General features: G+C 24.9%; 1 protein-coding gene across 4 annotated transcripts in view; it reads right to left on the reverse strand.

The window, feature by feature from the left end:
- LOC117175654 (probable serine/threonine-protein kinase nek3) overlaps positions 1–21,875 on the reverse strand; it is a 56,180-nt gene that overhangs the window by 23,746 nt on the left and 10,559 nt on the right. For all 4 annotated transcript variants that reach the window (XM_033365374.1, XM_033365377.1, XM_033365376.1 and 1 more), the window contains 3 exons: positions 10,737–11,161; positions 5,355–5,717; positions 644–1,103 (listed from right to left, as the gene is read on the reverse strand). In XM_033365374.1, coding sequence (XP_033221265.1) covers positions 644–1,103; positions 5,355–5,717; positions 10,737–11,087 — 1,174 coding nt within the window. In that variant the 5' untranslated portion in view covers positions 11,088–11,161. The remainder of the gene's footprint in view (positions 1–643; positions 1,104–5,354; positions 5,718–10,736; positions 11,162–21,875) is intronic.

Raw genomic sequence — 21,875 nt, forward strand, 5'->3', positions numbered from 1 at the left:
AAAACGATGGAATATTTAAATGGAATTAGTTAATTTTTCAGTTCAAAAATTACTTTCTACAAAAGAAACTAGCTTTTAAGAACAAGAACAAAAAAATTAACTATCGAAAAAATAGTTACATTTTCAGTCAAACTGATGAATTTTCAACTAAAATAATAAATTTTTAACTAAAATGATGAATTTTTCACTGGAATAGTTGAATTTTATACGAAAAAGATGAATTTTCTGAAAAAACTCGAATTTTTCACAATTAAAAGTATTTGAAAACAAATAGTTTAATTTACAAATAAAAAATATCAATTTTTGAACCAAAAATAGAATAACGAAATTTGTTTCTTTGATTATTAATGATCAGGAGAAAATGAGAAAATTAGTGAGGAAAAAAAGTGTCAGGAAACATGAAAAAACAAACAAACAAACAAACAAAAAAACAAAACAAAAAACAACAAATTTTTGCAGATATTGAATCAAGTTAACTGGACCTTCATCATCTGCAGTCAGACTCGCAACCCTTCTTCTACATTTGCCCATCTCTCGATTACCAATTATTATATCAAATATGAATTGTACAACAATAGTACAAAGATTGAATTGAATTGAATTATTGTATTGACAGTAGTAGAGAAGAAGAAAAAGCACTCACGTGTGTTATTTTTGTTGCCAGTTTCATCAGAACAGTCCTTAGTGCCAACTAAATCAAGGTTCCAGGGTACAACAAGCGATGAGTCGTCAACGATAGATTCCTGAAACGGTGTGTCGTCCGCCTCCGTCGCCGCCGCCTCCACTTGTTCCTCGCTCTTTTTCTTCGAAGCGGAAACGATGAAAGGAGCTGCTGCCGCTTCACTGGCTTCAACTTCGGTGGGCCAAAGTGGCTTCGAGGGAATCGAGAGTGAGGGTGCGGCCCAAATGGAATCGGTGCCCTGCGAGTTGCCCGATCCCGTGTCCCATAAAGCCTCCAGAGTCTCGTCAAATTTCGCCTTCAATTGCGCAAGACGAATTCGGTCCAGCTCGAGTTCCTGCTCCTTTTCTCGCTCACGTTCCCGCTCCATCGACTTGGCAAATCCAAATCCTTCCTTCTCAACTTCGCGATGCGATTCAATGGTCTTCAGAAAAACAAAAAAGGGGGGAATATATTTCGGCTACGAGTTAGGTATTTTAATAATACTAAATAATTATTAAAATAATAGTGAAAATAACTGAAGACAAATAAATTCAAATCGTTCAAAATTAAAGACCTTTTTTTTGTTTAACTGAGAGAATCTGTAAATTAAATTATTATTATTATTATATATAATTATATTAATTATATATAACGGAAATTATTGCGATTCAACTCTAAATTGAATGTTTAAAAATGAAAGCTGCTTAAATTGTCGAATTTTAAATTGTTATTAGATTTTTTTTTTAATAATTTGATATTGATTCACAAATTTGTCTAAAATAAAAAAAATTCTTTTTTCGTCACTCTCACCGTTTCAGAATGTAAAAAAATGAATTATAAATCTTTGAAATTGAATTATTTGACACAAAATTTTTAATTTTTAATAGAAAGGCTTTGACAAACGCTATGGCAACTCAAGGGGAAAAATTCTTTACATTGGTATTAACAGATTTGAAAAAATTGTAATTTATTTATTTTTTGTGTATCTCAGGGTGGCCGCTTTAATCGACGAAATAAATTCCCGGTTTTTTCCCGGTTCGCAAACATTTTTCACGGTCAATCAAATTTAAAAAAAAGATGGAACTAACATTTTTCATTATAAAAAAATATAAATCAACGTTATCATTTTCAATGCTCCAAATTAAAAAATCAATCAATGAAATTTAAAATTTTCAAAATTATATTATTTTAAGGAATTTAAGCTAGAAAAATTAAATATTGATAACTTGAAAAAATTTTAAATAAAAACTTCTTAAATTAGAAATTCAATTATTTTCTTTACAAATAGTTTAAACATCCTTCGAAAGCTTCAAAATTTTATTTCAAAATCTTGAGAAATCGGGAAGTTGTGTTAAATGTGTTTTAAATTTAAAATTATTTTGGAATTTTTTTCATAACTTCTAAATATCTGTCAAAATTAATTTAATTTTTTCTACAGTTCTCAGAAAATCCTGCAAATTTTAGAAAATTTCTTTACAATTTGTATGGATAAATAAAAATTTAACATTTATTATTTGAGGCGAAATTTGAATAATTTTAAGCGATATGCAGAAGTTTTGAAAAGATTCAAACTGAATGTAAAATTTTAAATGATAGCCTAATATAAAAAAATATAGATTTTCGCAGATTTTAACAGAAAAAGTTAGATTCTTTTCAAGAATTGTGAAAGGCTTCAAAAGAATAAAAACATTTTCTTAAGATTTATAGGAAAATTAAAAATAATATTTCATTTTGAAAAATTAATTTAAGAGAATATTTAAAAAGTTTTTCAAAAATTTAAACAAGATTTTCAAAAAAGATTCTAAAACATTTTAAGAAAACTTTCTAAAATTTGCATGATAATTTTTTATCTTCTTAAAACTACTAAATGTCTCTTAAAATTACTCAAATTTTTTCTACAAATCTTTATTTGTAAGTTATACATCCAAATTTAATAATTTCACTTACGAATTAAGCATTTTTCAAATACAAAAATTAAAATTGTAACTTTCAAAGATTAAAAGGCTCTTCGAAATTTTAACGATTCCAGGTTTTCTATGTCAAAAAATTCAGTTAAAGATTCTTTATTTTTAAATATTTAGTTTAAATTTACGTGTCTTAAATAAGAATTCAAATATTGCTAAATATTCAATAAGTAATCTTTTTTTTTTATTAAAAAATTTCAAATATAGTGGGTTAAAAATGGAATATTTTAGACTGAAACAATATTTTAAATCTAATAAAATCCTTTAATTAATTATACATTATATCTTTAAATTTAAAATTGGAAACATTCTTTTTAAACAAGAACGAAAAAAAATTAAATAAAAGATTTTAACAAAATAGTTCAATTCTCAATAAAAAAAAATTATCAAATAAAAATGGATTAGTCAAATTTTTAGATTAAAAATGAGTTTTACACAAAACTGTTCAATTTTGAAGCCAAAAAGATGAATTATCTTTTAAAAAAGTTTAATTTTCAAAACCAAACCATAATTTTTCATCAAAAGAGGTAATTTTCTTAATTGTGTTCACGAAAGAAGACCGAATTTTATAGAAAATGCATGAATTTTTAATTAAAAAGATAAATTATCACCCAGGAACTAAAATGTTGAATTTTCAGCCAAAAATTAATTTGCAACAAAAACCAAACTAATTGTCAACAACAAAAATTTTCAGCCCAGAAGATTAATTTCTACCAGAAAAGTAAAAAAATTGCACTAAAAAAAATACTTTTTCAATCAAATTTTAAATAGTTATATTTTCAGTAAAATAATTAATTTAAAAAAAATTCCACAACGTAGTTTAAGTTGCAACTGGAATAGTTGAATTTTCAGTGAAAAAATTCATTTTCAGCCATCGAAAAAACGAATTTTTAACAAAATAGATCATTTTTCAACCCAAGAGATGAATTTTCAATTAAAATGAAGAATATCAAAAAATTAATTTTGAACAAAACAGTAACTCTCCACCAATTAATTAAATCTTCATTAAAAAAAATATGAATTCAGAACAAAAAATGTATTAGTTAATATTTCAACCAAACAAGATTTAATTGTATTCTAAAATATAATGGAATTCAGCCAAAAAGATCGAATTTTCATTAAAATAAATTAATTTTCAACCAGATACTTGAATTCTTAACTAAAACTGTTCAATTTTTATCAAAAAACAGAATGGTTGAACTTGCAGTTAAAACATATTAAATTATATTGCAAGATATTTTTAAATATTTTAGGACGATAGATTAAATAAATAATTACATAATACTAAAAACATAATTAATCATTCTTTGAATTTTTCTTTAAAGTCCATGCATTTGAATAAAAATTCAAACACATTTTTTAAAAAAGAAAACTATATTAAATTCAACTTAAACCGATTAAAATTTTTAACTTTTTAGTGAAAACTTTGATCTTCAAAAATAAAATTAATGATTCTTTTACCAAAAAGACGATTTTTCAAACAAAATATAATTAATTATCAATGAAAAAGTTGATTTATAAACAGAAAAAGATCATTTTTCAACGAAATAGATAAAATTTTGAACTGAAAAAGATCAGTTTTCAATCAAAAATATATTAGTTAAATTTTCTGTCGAAAAAAAAGATTTAGTTTTTAAACAATTTAAATTAAACTTTGAACGAAGTAGTTTTATTTTCAATCCAAAATATAAATTTTCAACTAAAATGATGAATAATTAAATTTTTCAAGAAAAAAAGGCATTTTTAACAAAAAAAGTTCAATTTTCAAGTAAAAAATAGCAATTTTCAACAAAATAGTTAAAGTTTCAACAAAACTAATTCATTTCCGACTAAAATAATGAATATTTTTCTGGAATAGATCGATTTTAAACAAAACAAAATGCATTTTTTTTATAGAATCAAGTAGTCTCATTTTCAACTAAAAAAAATAGATTTTCTACCACAAGGCGATTTTTCAACAAAGTATATAAATTTTCAACGAAATATTTGCATTATCATATACAAAAAGACAAATTTTCAACCCAATAGTTGAATTTTAAATTAAAAAAGATCAAATTTCAACCAAAAATTGAATACAAAGTAACTCATTTTTCAACCGAGCAGATGAATTTTCAATTAAAACGATGAATCTTTAATAACATATTAATTTTTAACGAACGAGTAACTCTCAACTAAGTAATTAAATCTTCATTAAAAAAAGGTAAATTTTAAACAAAAAAATGTATTAGTTGATATTTGAACTAAAGAAGATTTAAATTTTTAATAAAAAATAATGGAATTCAACCGAAAAAGAAACAATTTTTAACAAAATACATGAATTTTCAACTAAAACCGTTCAAATTATAACCAAAAACGGAATAGTTGAATTTTTAGTTAAACAAATTAATTTTAAACAAAAAAAAAACGAAATTTCAACAAAATAGAACAATAGATACTTACAAATGAAGAATTGTTGTTATTCAATTTAATATTGCAATTTAAAAAAAAACTAAGCACTCTCTAGTAACAATTTCCTGACCTTAAAAAAAATCCTGAGATTTTCAGGTTTTCCAGATAGAGTAGACACCCTGGTAAACTAATATAAAAAAAATATAAAAATAAATCACTATTTTAAATTGAAAAAAATTGTTTTAAATAATGAAAACTTAAATTTTTACTGCGCATCAGGAATAAATTTACGGGTTTTAAATTAAAATCCTTAATTTTAAATTAAAATTAGGAGTACTTACGATGGACATCTTGGTCTTTTTTTGACGATTTCTGTTGTTTTTGTTGGTGTTGCCGATACCACCACCGTTTCTATTATTGTTACTGTTGTTGTTGTTATTATTATTGTTGTTGTTGTTGTTGATAATGTTGTTGGGGGCCAAGTTTTTGTCTTTTCTGTGCGGGAATTTCTTGGGGGTGGCAGGTTGCAAGGCCGGAAATGCTGCGTAATATCTGAGAGCCCTGTCCTGTGGAGTAAGAGTTTCTAGGGAAGGTTTAGCTTGACCCTCTTCCTTTTCGTCCTCGGTCTCATTTTTGGATGTGCCTCCTTCTAAATCTCGCAATTTAGCGCACAGCTCGTCGACTAGAGACTCTACTCCACATTTCTGTCAATCGATCAAATTGCGACTATCAGTATTTTATAATTAAACGATTTTATTCGAGATTTCAGACTTCACAGCTCAAAATCAGGGTGGCCATTTTTGTCAAAGACAAAAGTTCCCGGGACTTTTTCCGGGTTCGAAAACATTTTTCACGGTGAAGCTCAAAGATTCACATCCAAAAATATAAATCCACGATATAATTTTAAATGCTCTACATTGAAGAATCAATAACTGAATTTAAAAATATTCAAAATTCTACCATTTTAAGCGATTTTAAATTATAATTCCAGCTCAGAATTGGTTAAAAATAAAAAATTGTCTATTTAAATGCGGAATTTTAATTATTTTCAACAACTTTCCTGTTTAAATCTAGAACTTTAATTCTTTTCGAAAATTTTCCATTTCAACGAATTGTAAGAATTAGAACTTTTTGGAAAAATGTCCTGTTCCAATTCATAATTTAATTTTTTTTCCAAAATATCTAGTTTTAACACTGAACAATAATTTTTTTGGAAAAATTCCATTTTCCATGAAGAATTGTTATTCTCCGGGATAAATTCCAGTTCCAATTCAGAATTGTTTAAAATTTGAAAATTCTCTGCTTCAACTCAGAATTGTAATTCTTTGGAAAAATTTCCTTTTCAATTCCAAAATTTTTTTCCTTTTCGCAAATTTCCAGTGCTAGGTCGAAATTTGTTAACATTTGAAATTCCCGGTTATTATTCTGAATAAATTCTTGTCCCAATTATAAATTTGTAAAATATTGAAAAATCTCTGTTTAAATAATGTTAAATTATTTTTATTTTAAATAGTTTAAAAATCCTTAAAATGCTTCAAAATTCTATTTCGACATCTTGAAACATCTACATGTTATATCGAATTTTTTTTTATTAAAAAATATTATTAAAAGTTTTTCACAACTTCGAAATATCTTTTAAAATTATTAGATTTTCAAATAATTAAAAAACAAATCATTTTCAATTTTCCTAGCAATCTTAAAATTTTTTTTATTAAAAAGCTAAATTGCATTAATTTTTAATTTTTTCAAAACTTCTAAATATTTCTTCAACTTACTCGATTTTTCCAAGAATAATAGGTGTTTAATTGTTATTTATATACCAACATTTAAGAAGTTGACTTACAAATTACATTTTTTTTTCAAATAGAACAATTAAAATTGTAATTTTCAAAGTTTAGTTTTTTTGTTCCGTTTTGAGTATTTTAATTATAATTATTGATTAGATTAGACTGAAATTTAATAAAAGCCTTTAATCATAAATGAATTATTTAAAAGTTATTTTTATATTAAAAATATTTTATAAAGTTTCAATAGGGCGCTTGTTTAATTTTTAACGTTAAAATCTAGAAGTCCTAAAATTGTGAACTGATGCCGATTCGTTTTTTACAACCAATTATTATTTATTGTTTAAATTTTAGAGTGCAATTCAAATTTTTAAATAATAATTTAATTCATATTCACAGTTCATCAACTAAAAATGTTTGTTATAAAAAATCTTCCATTTTAAACGGTTCTAATTTAATCTTTAATCTTTAAAACTGTATGTTAAAAATTCTTTTAATTAAAATACGCATTCTAAACTGAATGATATCATAATTAAAAAGGTTCCCAATTTAACTACTTATTTTAAAAAACGGTTGAAATCTAAGTTGGACGGATTTTTTTTTTCCTAAAAATTTGTAAAACTCCCGGTCAAAAAATAAATTCACGGTCTTTTTCCGGTCTCATAAAATTCCCGGTTTCCCGGTCCAGCGGCCACCCTGAAAATGATCTCAAAAGAGGAGAAAAACATCTACATTTTTTTTGACGAAAGTAGAGGAAAAATAGGGACATACATTATTTAAGACAAAATTAATTTAGGTGAGACATTCCTAAGATTTTAAGTGGAAATATATTCCAATTTTAAGAAAATTATTGAATTTTTGATTTTAAAAGAGATGAATGTTGAAAAGAAGAGTTCCCAAGCTCGAAAATTTGATTGTTTTAGAAAAAATTTGACTTTGAAACCCGAAAACACACATTTGCAACTATTTTTAGCCAAGAAAAATGAATTTTCAGTCAAAAACTTTAACTTTTAATCAAATAGTTGAATTTTATACCAAGAAAGATTTTCCAATCACCATATCAAAAATTCAGCTAAACTTTTGAATTCACCAGCCAAAAATCAGAATTTTCTACAAAATAGTAAAAAATTTTTTCATCAAAAATACTATTTTTCAGCGAATAAGTGAATTTTCTAACAAATAGTTGAATTTGAAACTAAAGAGGCAAGTTTTTTATCAAAAAATGAAATAGTATTGTAATAGTATATAAATGGAAAACAAATAATAATTTTTACCAAAAACATGAATTTTCAATTTAAAAAATTAAGTTTCAACCCAAAAAGAAAACGAACCAAAAAAAATTAATTTTCTATAAAACAAAGGCAAATTTTCCACGCAAAAAAATGAATTTTTAACAAAAAGATAGTTTTTTTTAACCAAAAATTGTATATTTATATTTTCAGTGAATAAAATTAATTTTAAACTAAAGAGATGAATTTTCGATTGGAATAGTAAAATTTCAAGTTAAAAAATTAATTTTGAACAAAAAAAATGTTAATCAAAAACAAGTTTTCAACTAAATAGTCATTTTTAGCCAAAAAACTTAATTTTCAATAAAATAAATGAATTTTTCACTACAAAGATGAATTTTCAAGCAAAAAAAAAAGAATAATTAAATTTATAGTTTAAAAAATTAATTTTCAACTAAAACGAAAAAAAAAATAGATTTCAACTTCTAGCCAAGTAGTTGAATTTTCAACCATTGCAAAATAAATAATTAATTAATTAAAATTTCAATGAATAAATAAATTTTTAACCAAAAACATTTATTTTTTACAAAAAAGACGAATTTCCAAACAAAATACATCATTTTAACCAAATATAAGTTTCAACTAAAGAAAATACCAATTTTTGAATTGAAAATGGAATAATTAAACTTTCAATTAAAAAAATTAATTTTCAACAATAGAAGAAACGAATTTTTAAAACAAAGTTCAATTTTTAACCAAAGAGATGAATTTTAAACTAAAATTATGAATCTGCAAATAGATAAAAAAATTAATCGTCTACTAAAAAGATTTTTTTGCAACAAAAGATTGAATTTTTCAATCTAAAAATTTTAATGTTTTAAAATGATATGTCTTTTTATCGCGAAAAGATAATTTTCCAATAAAAAATTAATTTTCAACCAATACAGATGATCTAAAATCAAATAGTTGCATTTTTAAGCAATAGAAACATGAATTTTCAACAAAAAGTTGTATTTTAAAACAAATTTTTTTAATACAAAAACAATTCTTAACAAACACTAGAAGCATTAAATTTACTATTTTTATTCTAACAAATACTTTAAGTACTTTCTTGTACTAAAATTTGACCAAAAATGAATTCTCAATTAAATAATTCAATTTTAAACCCAAAAGATGAGTTTTCTACCAAAAAAGATACATTAAAAAAAAACGAGTTTTCAGAAAAAGTTGAAAAAATTAATTTTCAACTGATAAGAAATGAATTTTTAACCAAAGAAATTAATTCTTAATCACAGTGATGAATTTTTCACCAAATAGTGGAATTTTCAACACAAAACATAATTTTCTATTGAAATAAAAAAGAATTTTTAAGTAAATATTTTTTGTTTCAACCAATGAAATGAATTCTTAAAAACAAATAGAATAGTTCAAGTTTCTACAAAACAGAAAATTTTTCAACAAAAGAGATTACATATCTATTAAAAAAGATCAATTTTCCTCGGAAAATGAAATTGTGAAAGTGAGTTCTTTACTGAAATGGTAAATCTTCAACTGACAAAAATTTAAGTTTTTAACAAATACATGACTTTTCAATTGAAAAGATAAATTCTTTACCAAAAATAAAATACTTAAATTTTCAGTCATTAAAATAAATTTTCACACAAAAAAGAAACGAATTTTCAACAAAATAGTTCAATTTTTAACTACAGAAATTAATTTTTAACCAAAAAGGTGAAGTTTCAACTAATGATCAATTTTCAACTGAAAATACAATAATTAAATTTTCAGAAAAAAAAAACATTTAATTTTCAACAAAATCAAAGTAAATTTTCAACGTATAATTTATCATTCAATAGTATAACTTTCAAGCAAGAAGATTAAATTTCTATCAAGAAGATACAATTTCGACAAAAAGTGGAACAGTTACATTTTTAGGCAAAAAAAAAATTCATTCTAAATAAGAAAAAAATCTGAATTTTGAACAAAAAGATAGGAGTTAGCCACCAAGAAGATTAAATAATCTCCCAAAAATTCTAATTTTTCAATAAAATACACGTATTTTAAACCAAATATTTGAATTTTCAACTTAGGAAAATAAATTTTGAACAAAACATGTCAGAGTTAAATTTTCGATAAAAACAATTAATTTTAAGCTAGAAAACATAATTTTCAGCAAAACAATTAAATTTGGAACAAAAAAAGAAGGTTTGTCATCAGAATGAATTCTCAACGACGAACGTGATACTTGATATTTCAAACAAAAAAGATTTTAATTTTATATTAAAAATGATTGTTGAATTCAACCAAAAAAGATTAATTTTCTATAAAATAGTTGCGATTTTTAACTATAATAATAAAATTAACTTCAAATTTAGTTGTTTTGAAAATACCCAAGAATTTAAATTCTAGAATAAAAAAGTTGTAGAATAAAAATTCTAGAATAAAAAAGTTCTAGAATACGAATTCTAGAATAAAAATTCTAGAATAAAAAAATTCTAGATTAAAAATTCTAGAATAGAAATTCCAGAATAAAAATTCTAGAAAAAAAAATTCTAGAATAAAATTCCCCCGAAAACACTCAAGAATGTTTTTGTATTCTTGGGCATTTAAGAACTCTATATACATAGCAAGTCCTGGGAATTCTTTTTAAAAGCAGTCAAAAAGGTGGTGTAAAGTACAAAATAATCTGATGAGAGAGAAATAAACTAACCTGGTCAGCCGCACTCGTAAGGCATTGTACGACAGCACGCCTTTGCTCTCTGTCCCCTTGAAGCGGCAGCCTTGTTCTGGGCCGTGTGCGGACACGGCGTCCTCTTCCTTTGCCGGTAGCACCGCCGGTACCACCCACGCTACCAACCACGTCTCCCGGGGGAGTGGGGGCCGAGTCGGGGTGGCGCAAAAGGCTGAGAACGAACCGCGAGTAGGCGACTGGGTCAATTCCCAATTCGTCCAAACGTGTGTCCAGCCACTGGCGCAACTCCTCCTCGGCCTTGGTCCCGAAGACCCCACCTCCTCCAGGGGACGCCGCGATCCCGACGAGATGCAGCCCTGGATTCCTCATTCCCTCTTCGGGAGTCCTCGCCTATACCCGCAAACTCCCGCGATCTTCGCTGACTCCGGGGTGATCATCCTCTCCTGTACACACAACACCACATTCTTATTACATATTTACCGCATATTTATATTTACTAATTTATATTTTATCATTTATAATTTCAGGGTGGCCGTTTTAATCGAACAAAATAAATTCCCGGTCATTGCCCAGTTCACAAATATTTTTTACGGTCAATGAAATTTTAAAAAATCGAGCGCGAAAGCTAAAAAAAATTTCCATTTGAGGCCATAGAAACTGAGCTGCAAATGAAAGCACTTCAAGTGGAACTTTTGATTATCGTTTTTAATGCTCTAAATCAAAAAATCAATCAATCAACTTTAAAATTTTCAAAATTATACAACTTTAAGAATTTTTATGCTAGAAACATTAAAAACCGAATTTTTTTTAACTAAACACTTCTTAAATTAGAAATTTAATTATTTTCCTTCTAATTAGTTTAAAAATCCTCGAAAAGCTTCAACATTTTATTTCAAAATCTTTAAAAATCTAGAGGTTGTTTTAAATTTTCTCAAATTTAAGGGGTTAAACCACTCTAGAATTTTCCAAAAATCTAACTTTTTGCCTAAAAAGTGTTATAGGGTCTTAAAAATAATATATCAAAAGATCGAGGGCGAAAAAAATGTCTAAATGACCAAATTTTAGGTCTGCTGCAACGCCTCCCAGATATGCCCCGGTGATTTCAGAGTACTTAAAACTTTAAACGTGTTTTTCTCGAAACCCCTTTTTTTGTAACTGGCCGGAAACGTACCTCAAACAAATCCTCACCGATCGATCTAAAATCTTAAAAATATACTCAAAATTTCTTTCTCCAGCGACGTGCATAGGATTTTTTTTTATTTTGCAGCTTTTTTTTATAAACAATTTTGTAACGATTTTTTCATCAAATTTTAAATTTTGTTTTCAAAAGTACACCAAGTCGTGAAAAATCAATATATCGAAAAAAAATCCTTCGTACATCTCTTTCTGTTGTTCTATAGAATCGAAAAAACTTTGGTTTTTTGATCCAGGTCAAAAATTGCGGGAGTTAGGTTTCCGGCCGTGGACACCTTAAAAAAAAGGCGCCGACGGAGAAATGCTGCGCAGTCGCCATTCTGTCATGAACGAATTTGGAAAAAAAAAATATTCTCTGTACTTTATTATTAGTATTATAAATCCCATTTTACAAAATATCGATTGAAATCTTTATTAAGGGCTTTCTTTCCACAAAAATGAAAATTTTTAAAAACTGAATTCGGAAATGCAATAAAATATCATAACGGACGTCCTCGGACTCTTTTTTGAGGGATAATAACAAAAAAAATTTATTGTGCTAAATAAAAATTTTATACATATGCATTATTTTGAGGTTACGCCTATTTTCATCTCTGCCTTTCCAATAATCTGGAAATTATTTATGAATTAAACTTTTTTGATTGCCTGTAAACAAGGTTAGTTCCAGGAGATTAGTTACTATGTTTATTTTTACGTCCAAAGTTTTCGGCCAAAAATATTGTGTAGTTTGGAAATAACGCTCGGGTGAATTGTGACACACATAACCTCGAAATATACACGCACGTTGTTAGCAATATCATAAATTTTTGATAAAGAAACACAAAAAAAAGTGTGTGATGACGTCCGTTAGCATGTTCGCTATCATTTCCCAAATTTGAAAGACAAAATATTTAATATTCTAGAAAAAAAGCCGGGGGAACCTAAAACTGGTAAGATCGACAATTTTCTAAGTATCACATGCCCTTAAGCCAAAAATATTCACGAAATATGCCGATTTTTTCGTGTTTTACAGAAAATTTCCTTAAAATTTTGATGTATAAATAACTGTTGAACATTTATTACCTGTAGACGAAATTTGAGAAATTTTAAGAGATACTTCGAAGTTTTGAAAAAAAAGAATAAAAACATTTTCTTAAGGGCATGTGATACTTAGAAAATTGTCGATCTTACCAGTTTTAGGTTCCCCCGGCTATTTTTCTAGAATAATAAATATTTTGCCTTCAAAATCTGGGAAATGATAGCGAACATGCTAACGGACGTCCCCACACACTTTTTTTGTGTTTTTTTAACAACAATTTTTTATATTGCTAACAACATGCGTGTATATTTTGAGGTTATGTGTTTTACAATTCACTCAAGCGTTACTTCCAAACTACACAATATTTTTGGCCGAAAACTTTGGACTTACAAATAAACATAGTAACTAATCTGCCTGAACTAACCTTCTTTGCAGGCAATCAAAAAAGTTTATTTCATAAATAATTTCCAGATTATCGGAAAGGCAGAGATGAAAAACGACGTAACCTCAAAATAATGCATACGCATAAAAATTCTATTTAGCACAATACATTTTTTTGTTATTATACCCCAAAAAGAGTCCGGGGACGTCCGTTATGATATTTTATTGCATCTCTGAATTCAGTTTTTTTTTTAATTTTCACTTTTGTGGAAAAAAAAGCCGGGGAAACTGTGAGTATCACATGCCCTTAAGATTCCTAGAAAAACTAAAAATAATTTTTAATTTAAAAAAATACTTTAACAGAATATTTAAAAAGGTTTTAAAAGATTTCCGAAATTATCAAAAAAGATTCTGGAAGTTCTAAATTGAAGAATCAATCACTGAATTTAAAATTTTTCAAAATTATATCATTTCGAGCAATTTTAAGCTAGAAACATTAAAAACTGAACGGTAACAGTTTTTTTTTTTACAAACTGAACACTTCTAAAATTAAAAGTTAAATTATTTTTATTGTAAGGTTCAAAAGACCCTAAAACACTTCCAAATTTTGTTTGAAAATTTTTTAGAACTTCTAAACATCCTTTAAAATGATTTCAATTTTTCCTAATTTTTGTTCCTTAATTCTTCCAAATTAAAAAAATTTCCTTCCAATATTCCGCATTAATTTCCATAATTTTGTAAATCTTTCAAAATCTTTTTGAATATTCACTTAAAATTAACTTACCAAAATAAAAAAAAAACATTTTCGATTTTCATAGAAAATTTTTTTTATTTTTTTGAAGCTTTCAAAATTCTTAAAAAGTTGCTACATTTTTTGTTCAAAATCTGCCAAAATCTGTATATTGGTAATTGAATAGTTTCAAAATTGAATATTTTAGACTAAAATAATATGTGAAATTTAATCAAAGCTGTTGATTATAAATATATTATTTTGAAGTCATTTTAAAACTGAAAATAGAAACTGGAACTTTTTAAATATTAAAGAACAGTTCAATTTTAAAAATAATGAATTTATATTCACGGTTGGTTAACTAAAAATGTTTTTTATCGAAAAAGTTTGATTTGAAACGCTTCTAATTTGTAATGGCTGAAGTCTTTAAAACTGCATTATAAAATTATTTAAATTAAAATGTGTACACACAAAAAATTAAAATTTAAAATGAGAAATTGTTTGAAGTTGAAAATTTTCGAAATGCGCATTCTCTAAATAGAATATCATAATTAAAAAAGATAAAAATTTAACTAATTAATTAAAAAACGATTGAAATAGCAGGTAGACAGATTTGTTTTCTATAAATTTGTACAATTCCTGGTCAAAAAATAAAGTCACTGTCATTTACCGGTTTGATAAAATTCCCGATGAATTTCCAAAAAATGAGATTAATTTTCAAACAAAACGATTCATTTTCTAGCAAAAAGACGATTTTTCAATAAAATACACGAATTTCCAACGAAATAGTTGAATTTCCAGTTCAAAAAATTAATTTTCAATCAAGCTGATGAATTAAAAACTGAAATGATGAAACTTCAACTGCAGTAGTTCTATTTTAAACCGATAAAAAAATCAAACAAATAGTTCAATTGACGTGCTCTATTTGAAGACTTTACTATTTTGTTGAAAATTAATTTTTTTAGTTAAAAAATTAATTTTTTCTGAAAGTTTATCTTTTTTTGTTGAAAATTAACCTATACCTATTAATAATTCCTCTTTTGGGTTTGAAATTCAACTATTTGGTTGAAAGTTAAAATCTTACATTAAAAAATTTCACCAAAAAGATGATTTTTCAGCTAAAAATATTCTATGGCTACCGAAAAATCGAATTTTCAACTGAAAAAGATCAATTTTCAACCAAATAGTTGAATTTTGAACTAAAAAAGATTAGTTTTCAAGTAAAGAACGGATAAGTTAAATGTTCTTTTAGCAACATTTATTTTAAACAAAAAAAAAGCAAATTTACAAGCAATAAATTATCAATTTTCAACTAAAATGATTAATCTGCATCTGCAATAGATGAATTTTCAACCAAAAAGATGAATTTTAAACCTTGAAGACTAATTTTTAAACAGAGATTAATTTTCAACTAAATTGATAAATCTTCAAGTGAAATAATTGAATTTTCAACAAAAAAACATAAATTCTCAAACAAGAAAATTAATTTCTACAAAAAATAGGAATTTTCAACTAAAAAAGAAAAATCATTTTGCATATTCAACTTGAAGTTATATTTTAAGTTTTGACCAAATAATTTTCAACCCAAAAAAAAAAAGGAAACAAATAGTTCACCAAAAACATGAATCTGCCAACAAAAATTTTTTTTAACCATAACACGATTTTTTCAACAATGAAGTAAATTTTTCCGTTTCAAAACATTTATTTTCAACAGAAAACAACAAAAGTGTTAAACTTTTACTTCAGAAAATTAAAAAAAAAATTCAATCAGTTAGTTGAGTTTTCAACCAAAAACAATTAATTTTTAATGAAAGAGTTTAACTTTCAACGAAATGGTTGAATTTTAAACGAAAAGGAGGAATTTTCAACAGGAATAGATTCATTTTCAACAAACAAAAAAAATATGTAAACCTTCAGAAGAAAAAAATTAATTCTTTAACTAAAAAAAAAAAGACATTTTCAATAAAATAGTATAATTTTTAAATAGAACACTTCAATTTTCAATTCAGAGAAACTCATTTTAATCGAAAAAAACGATTTTTCAATAAAATTGTTAGTTGAGAAAAGCAATTTAAAAAAAAAAGAGCAATAAACCAATTAGTTGACTTTTCAAAAACAGAAAAATGAATTTTTATCTAAAACCATGAATCTTTAGCTGGAATAGTAGCATTTTTTCAATAAAAAAAAAATAATGATCAACCAAAGATAAATTCTTATCTAAAAACATGAAATATTCAACTGGATCAGTTAAGTTTTCACTTAAACAAAAAAAAATTAATTTTTAATTAAAAATATAATTAACAACAAAATAGTGACATTTTGAAACAAAGTAATGAACTTTCAACTAAAATAATTGAATTTCTTTATAAAAAAATATGAATTTTCAATCCATCATAAACTTTCAAACTAAAAATTAAATAGTTAAATTTTAAGTTAAAAAATATCAATCTTAAACCAAAAAGAAGAATTGTCAACAAAAATGATAAAATATTCAATTGGAATAGTTACATTTTAAGTTGAAAAAAAAATTATTTTTAACAACAACAAAAGTTTTAACAAAGCAGTTAAAGTGTCAACTGAAATAGTTAAATTTTCAGTATGAAAAATAATTTTCAGCCAAAGAAAACACAAATTTTTATAAAAATATCTAATTTTTCAATGAAAAATATAAATTTTCAATTAAAATGATGAACCTCCAACAAAAAAATATTAATTTTGAACAAATGAATTTAACTTTCAATTGATTAAAATTTCTTTACAAAAAAGATGAATTCTGAACGAAAAATGTAATATGTATTTGATAATTTAACAAACAAAAAATACCGGTTTTCAGCATGAGGGGAATTTTTAGTTTAAGTTTCAGTTTAAATAATTAATTTAAAAAAAAGTTAAATACAGCGATATAATTAAAGCTACTTTTACAAATTAAGAATCATCATTATTCAATTATATATTGCAATTTTTAAAAAATATTAAGCAGGAATTTGAAAATAAACTGTTCAATTATTTCAAATTCTATAATTAAAAAAATACAATAAAATTGTGAGTCATATTATTTCAAAACGAACTAATTTCGAATATTTCGATCTTAAAGTACAAAATTCTGAACGTTTTCAAAAAAAAAAAAGTTTTGTTTAAAAATTGCTCTATTTTAAAATTGCTCAACTATCATGTAAAATTGTTTAGTTTCAAACTTTTCAATTGGAAATGGTCTAATTTATAAAAATAGAATCTAGATCAGCATGTTTTGAAAACAGTATTTTGTCAAGTTTTAATCTAGAAACGATAAAAAATTAAAAACAAATCAAATTTAAAGAATAGAAATTGAAATAAATTACGAGCTTGCCATAGGGACGGAAAATTCCCATAAATTCAAAATTTAGGAATGATTTAAGACACCGGCACCCGAAATGTTACCTGGAGTTTTTGAATGAAACAGGTTGACCCTAACGCAAGTTTTATTGCGGTAGGATTATCAAATCTATTATTATATTCGAACGTGCGGATGCTTGAAGCGCCAGGCTTAATGAAGCTCATTAGAAAGACTAATGGCTGAGATTTTAGGAAATTGCAGTTCTTAATGAGCATACCCTAAAATCCTAAAAGCCTAAAATAACCGAAAATCTCGATGGAAATACAAAAGAAATGCTGAAATAGAGAAATATTTCAATATAAGTTCATAATGAAGTTATTTTAAATTATCCTTTGGAAACTTTAAAATTCAATTTATCAATTTTAAATCATCAACATAGCTAAAAATCTAAAAGCTTAAAAAAAATTAATTTTGACTAATAAATATATATTATCTTTATATCTAAAAATGAAGACTTTCGATTGAGAAATCAAATTAATACAAGAGTAAGTCATTCAGTTCGAATAAAAAAAATTAATAATTTCATTACTGGTCACTTCTTCTTGCCTAGATTTGAATTTTACACACATATTTAAATTTCTAATTAAAAACGAATTTTCAACAAAATTCTTAAATTAAAAAAAAAATTACCCAAAAATGGAAGTGAAGTTTTCAGACTAAACTTGAATTTAAACAAAAAAGGTACATTTTAAATACAATACATTTTCAAGGTGAAAAATTAATTATAAAAATTTCAGTAAAATAGTTCAATTTTTAGTTAAAAAAATAATTTTGAAAAAAAGAAGGTTTGAACAAAAAACTTAAATTTTCCACCAAAAATAATGAATTTTCAACAAAAAAAATGTCTACCAAAAAGTCGAATTTTTAACTGAAAAGTTAATTTTCAACAAACAAACAAACAAATTTTGTTGTAAAAAAGTAATATAATTTGTAAGTGGTGTTTTAATTTTTAACAATAGAAATAAATTTTTAACCCAAATAAATGAATTTGTGAATGGGAAGAATAATTTTCTGAAGAAAATATCAGTTTTTAAAACCATAGTTGAATGCTCAACTAAAATAATAATAATTTTTCGAACAAAAACATTAATTGCTGGGCATCAAAATAAATTTTCAGCCAAAAGAGACGAATTTTGAATAAAATTGATTGATTTTTATGTCAATGGTTGATTTTTAAACTAAAAGAGGCGAATTTTTAAGAAAAAAACAACACAAGTTAGGTTTTAAGTTAATTAATTTTTAATACAAAAAAAAAAACGAATTTTCACAAAAATAATTTATTTTAAACCAAAGAGATGAATCTTCAACAAAGTAAGATATAATAGTTGATATTTCATCCAAAAAATATTTTAAATTACAAGCCGCTGAAATTGAACGAATTTTCAACAAAGCGTGTAATTTTTCAAATTTAAAAAAAAACAACACAATTTTTAATAAAAAATAAAACAAAAACAAATAAGACCAATTTTCATCCAAATAGCAGTAACTTCAACGGATTATATTGCAATAAAAAACAGTTGAATTCAATAACAGAAGAAGACGATTCCCCTCAAAAAAAGCTTGTTTTTTTTTTAATTTGAAAATAAGGTTTTTTTATTATTTGCTATAAAAAATAGAAAACTTTTGAAAATATATACTTTGAAACAATCTTCAGATAAACAATATTTTTTTTTATGAAATAAAGAACTATGCACGATAAACTGACCCTACTACAGAAATTAAATTTTTTCTTTCCAAAGTAAATGTCTTATAAACTTTTATTAATTTTTCATCGCAGGAGCGCAGTTTATAGTTTCGCGAGTTTATAATATTTTTTTTCAGATTCTATTAATCTAATTAATATTAATAGATATCCTTAAATATTTTAGCACGTTCGAATAATTAAACAGTCAAATAATACTAAAAACATAATCATTTCTTGAATTTCTCTCTAAAGTTCATGAATTAAAAAAATTCAAACAAATTTTTATTTTGTCTACTTATACTTAAAATTGTGATGCACATAAACTGGACTAATTAAACTTTTAGAAAAAAAAAAATAATTTAAAAAAAAAAAGGATTTTTAAAACATTTCATTTAACTTTCAACCAAAAACATAAGGTTTCAACTAAAATGATAAATATTTATCGGACATATTTGAATTTTCAACCTAACAGATGAATTTTCTACCCCAAAGACGATTTTTCAACAAAATACGTTTATTATTATTATTATTAATTAAAAGAATTATCAACTATAAAAAGACAAATTTACAATAAAAAAAAGTTGAACTTCAAACTAAAAAAGATAAAGTTTCAAGCAAAAATGGAATAACTGAATTTGAAACAAAAAAGATAAATTTTCAACTGAAATGATTAATCTTTAATTGAAATTGTTGACTTTTTAAACAAAAAGATAAATTTTCAATTAAAAAGAATCTTTAATAACAAAAAATGATTGTTTAGCAAAAGAGTAACTTTTCATTCGGAAATAATGAATGCGGAACGGCAAATTTTGAGTAGTTGATATTTCAAGCAGAAAAGATTCAAATTTAAAAAAAAAAAAAAAATGCCCTGACATTAAAAAAAAATTCCATGAAATTTTCAGGGTTTTCCAGATATATAAAAATCCCAGGTTTTCCAGGTAGAGCAGAATTGTCAACTTTTTGTTTATAAACCAGCAAAATTTGAAATCTTTTAAATTTGAAAGTTACCTATTGAAAAAAGGACATTTGAATGGTGGAAGCACATAACTCGATAACAAACAAAATAGAAATTATTCAGAAGAGCGAAAAAGCATTCTGTAAAATCGAAATCAGCGCTTAAAGATAAGACATAAGTCCAGTTGCAAGCATGAAGTGTTGCTGATTTAAGTCCAACAAAATCTGATTAGATAAAGTTATCCAGTTTCGAGGAAATGGATGTGTCAGTTGACAATGTCAAAGTCAATTGCGATAAAAAATTATAATAGTCAGTTTCAATAGAAATTTAAACTCACTTCAACAACAAATTCTTTGAAAATTTTTTACAAATGTTAACAAAAAATTGAAGGTAAAAAAAAGTGCTATATCCGAAATTTCTCATAAACCCACAAAATCTGATTTTATGATGAAAAAAAACTTTTTTTTCCTTCATTTTCTTTAATCTTTCAAAGTTTCTCATTTTTTTCAACTTTAGCAACAGTTTAACGAAAATTTTTTTATTCAATAATTTTTTTTGTTGATATAATCAAAAAGTTTTTAATTCCGTATGTAATAAACTTTATTTAAATTAGAATTGGGTTAAATATGAATGAGTTACCGAATTTTAAGTCATTTTAGTTTTCACTAAAATAATTAAATTTTGAACAAAATAGTGAAAGTTTTAACCAAATTATTGAATTTTCAAAATAAAGAGATCAATTTTCTACTGAATGATTGCACTTTAAATAAATGATTAAACTTCAGCCAACAACAGTTAAATTGTCAACGAAATAATTCAATGTTTAAGAAGACAGTTCCATTTTTAACAACAAAATATGAATTTTAAATCCAAAAGGACGAATTTTCTGTCCCAATAGACGAATTTTTTACAATATCTTTGAATTTTCAAACAAAAATGAAGAGTTTTGAACAAAATACTTGAATTTCCAACCAAATAGTTAAATTTTTAACAGAATACTGGAATTTTCTACTAGAAACATAAATTTGCAATCAAAGAGTCAAATTTTCAATCTCTTATTAAAACCATCAATTTTTAATTTAAAAAAATTAACATTAGTTTCATTTTCAAACAGAAATTAATTTACAACTAAAAAAATGAATCTGCAAGCAAGAAAATCAATTTTTATTAGAAAAAGACAAGAAAGAAAATTTTTCCACAAAACAGCTGAACTTTCCGCCGCACATATTAATTCTCTGCCAAAAATATGTATTTTCAATTAAATAATTTAATTCTCATCCAGAGATGAATTTTCAATTAAAATAATGAATCTTTAAGAAACAAACAAAACTTTTTTAAACTAATTTTTTAATCAAATAGACGTATTTTCAACAAAATTAACTTTTAAGCCAAAAGACGGATTTTTGTTGAAAAAAAAGATGTAGTTTCAACCTGAAATAAAACATTTTTAACACAAAAGTTGCATTATTATACAAAAAAAGAGGAAATTTCAACAAAAAATATTACTTTTCTACCAATAAAGACGAAAATGAAACAATAGTTTCAACAAAAAATGGAAGTTATATTTTCAGGTAAAAAATTAATAATAATAAAAAAGAATATAAAACAAAATAGTTAAATTTTCAACCAATGATATTAACCTTTAAAGTGCAAAATAACTTTTGCCCAAGGAGTTAAATTTCCATTTTTTTAAATCAGCTAAAAATTTAATAAATTAGCTAAACTTTTAACCCAGAGATTAAATTTTCTAACCAAATAGACGTATTTTCAACAAAATTATCTTTTATGTCGAAAGCGGGATTTTTTTGGGGGGGGGGGGGGG

Source organism: Belonocnema kinseyi, chromosome 6 (genome assembly GCF_010883055.1).
Source record: "Belonocnema kinseyi isolate 2016_QV_RU_SX_M_011 chromosome 6, B_treatae_v1, whole genome shotgun sequence".
Taxonomy (NCBI): Eukaryota; Metazoa; Arthropoda; class Insecta; order Hymenoptera; family Cynipidae; genus Belonocnema; species Belonocnema kinseyi.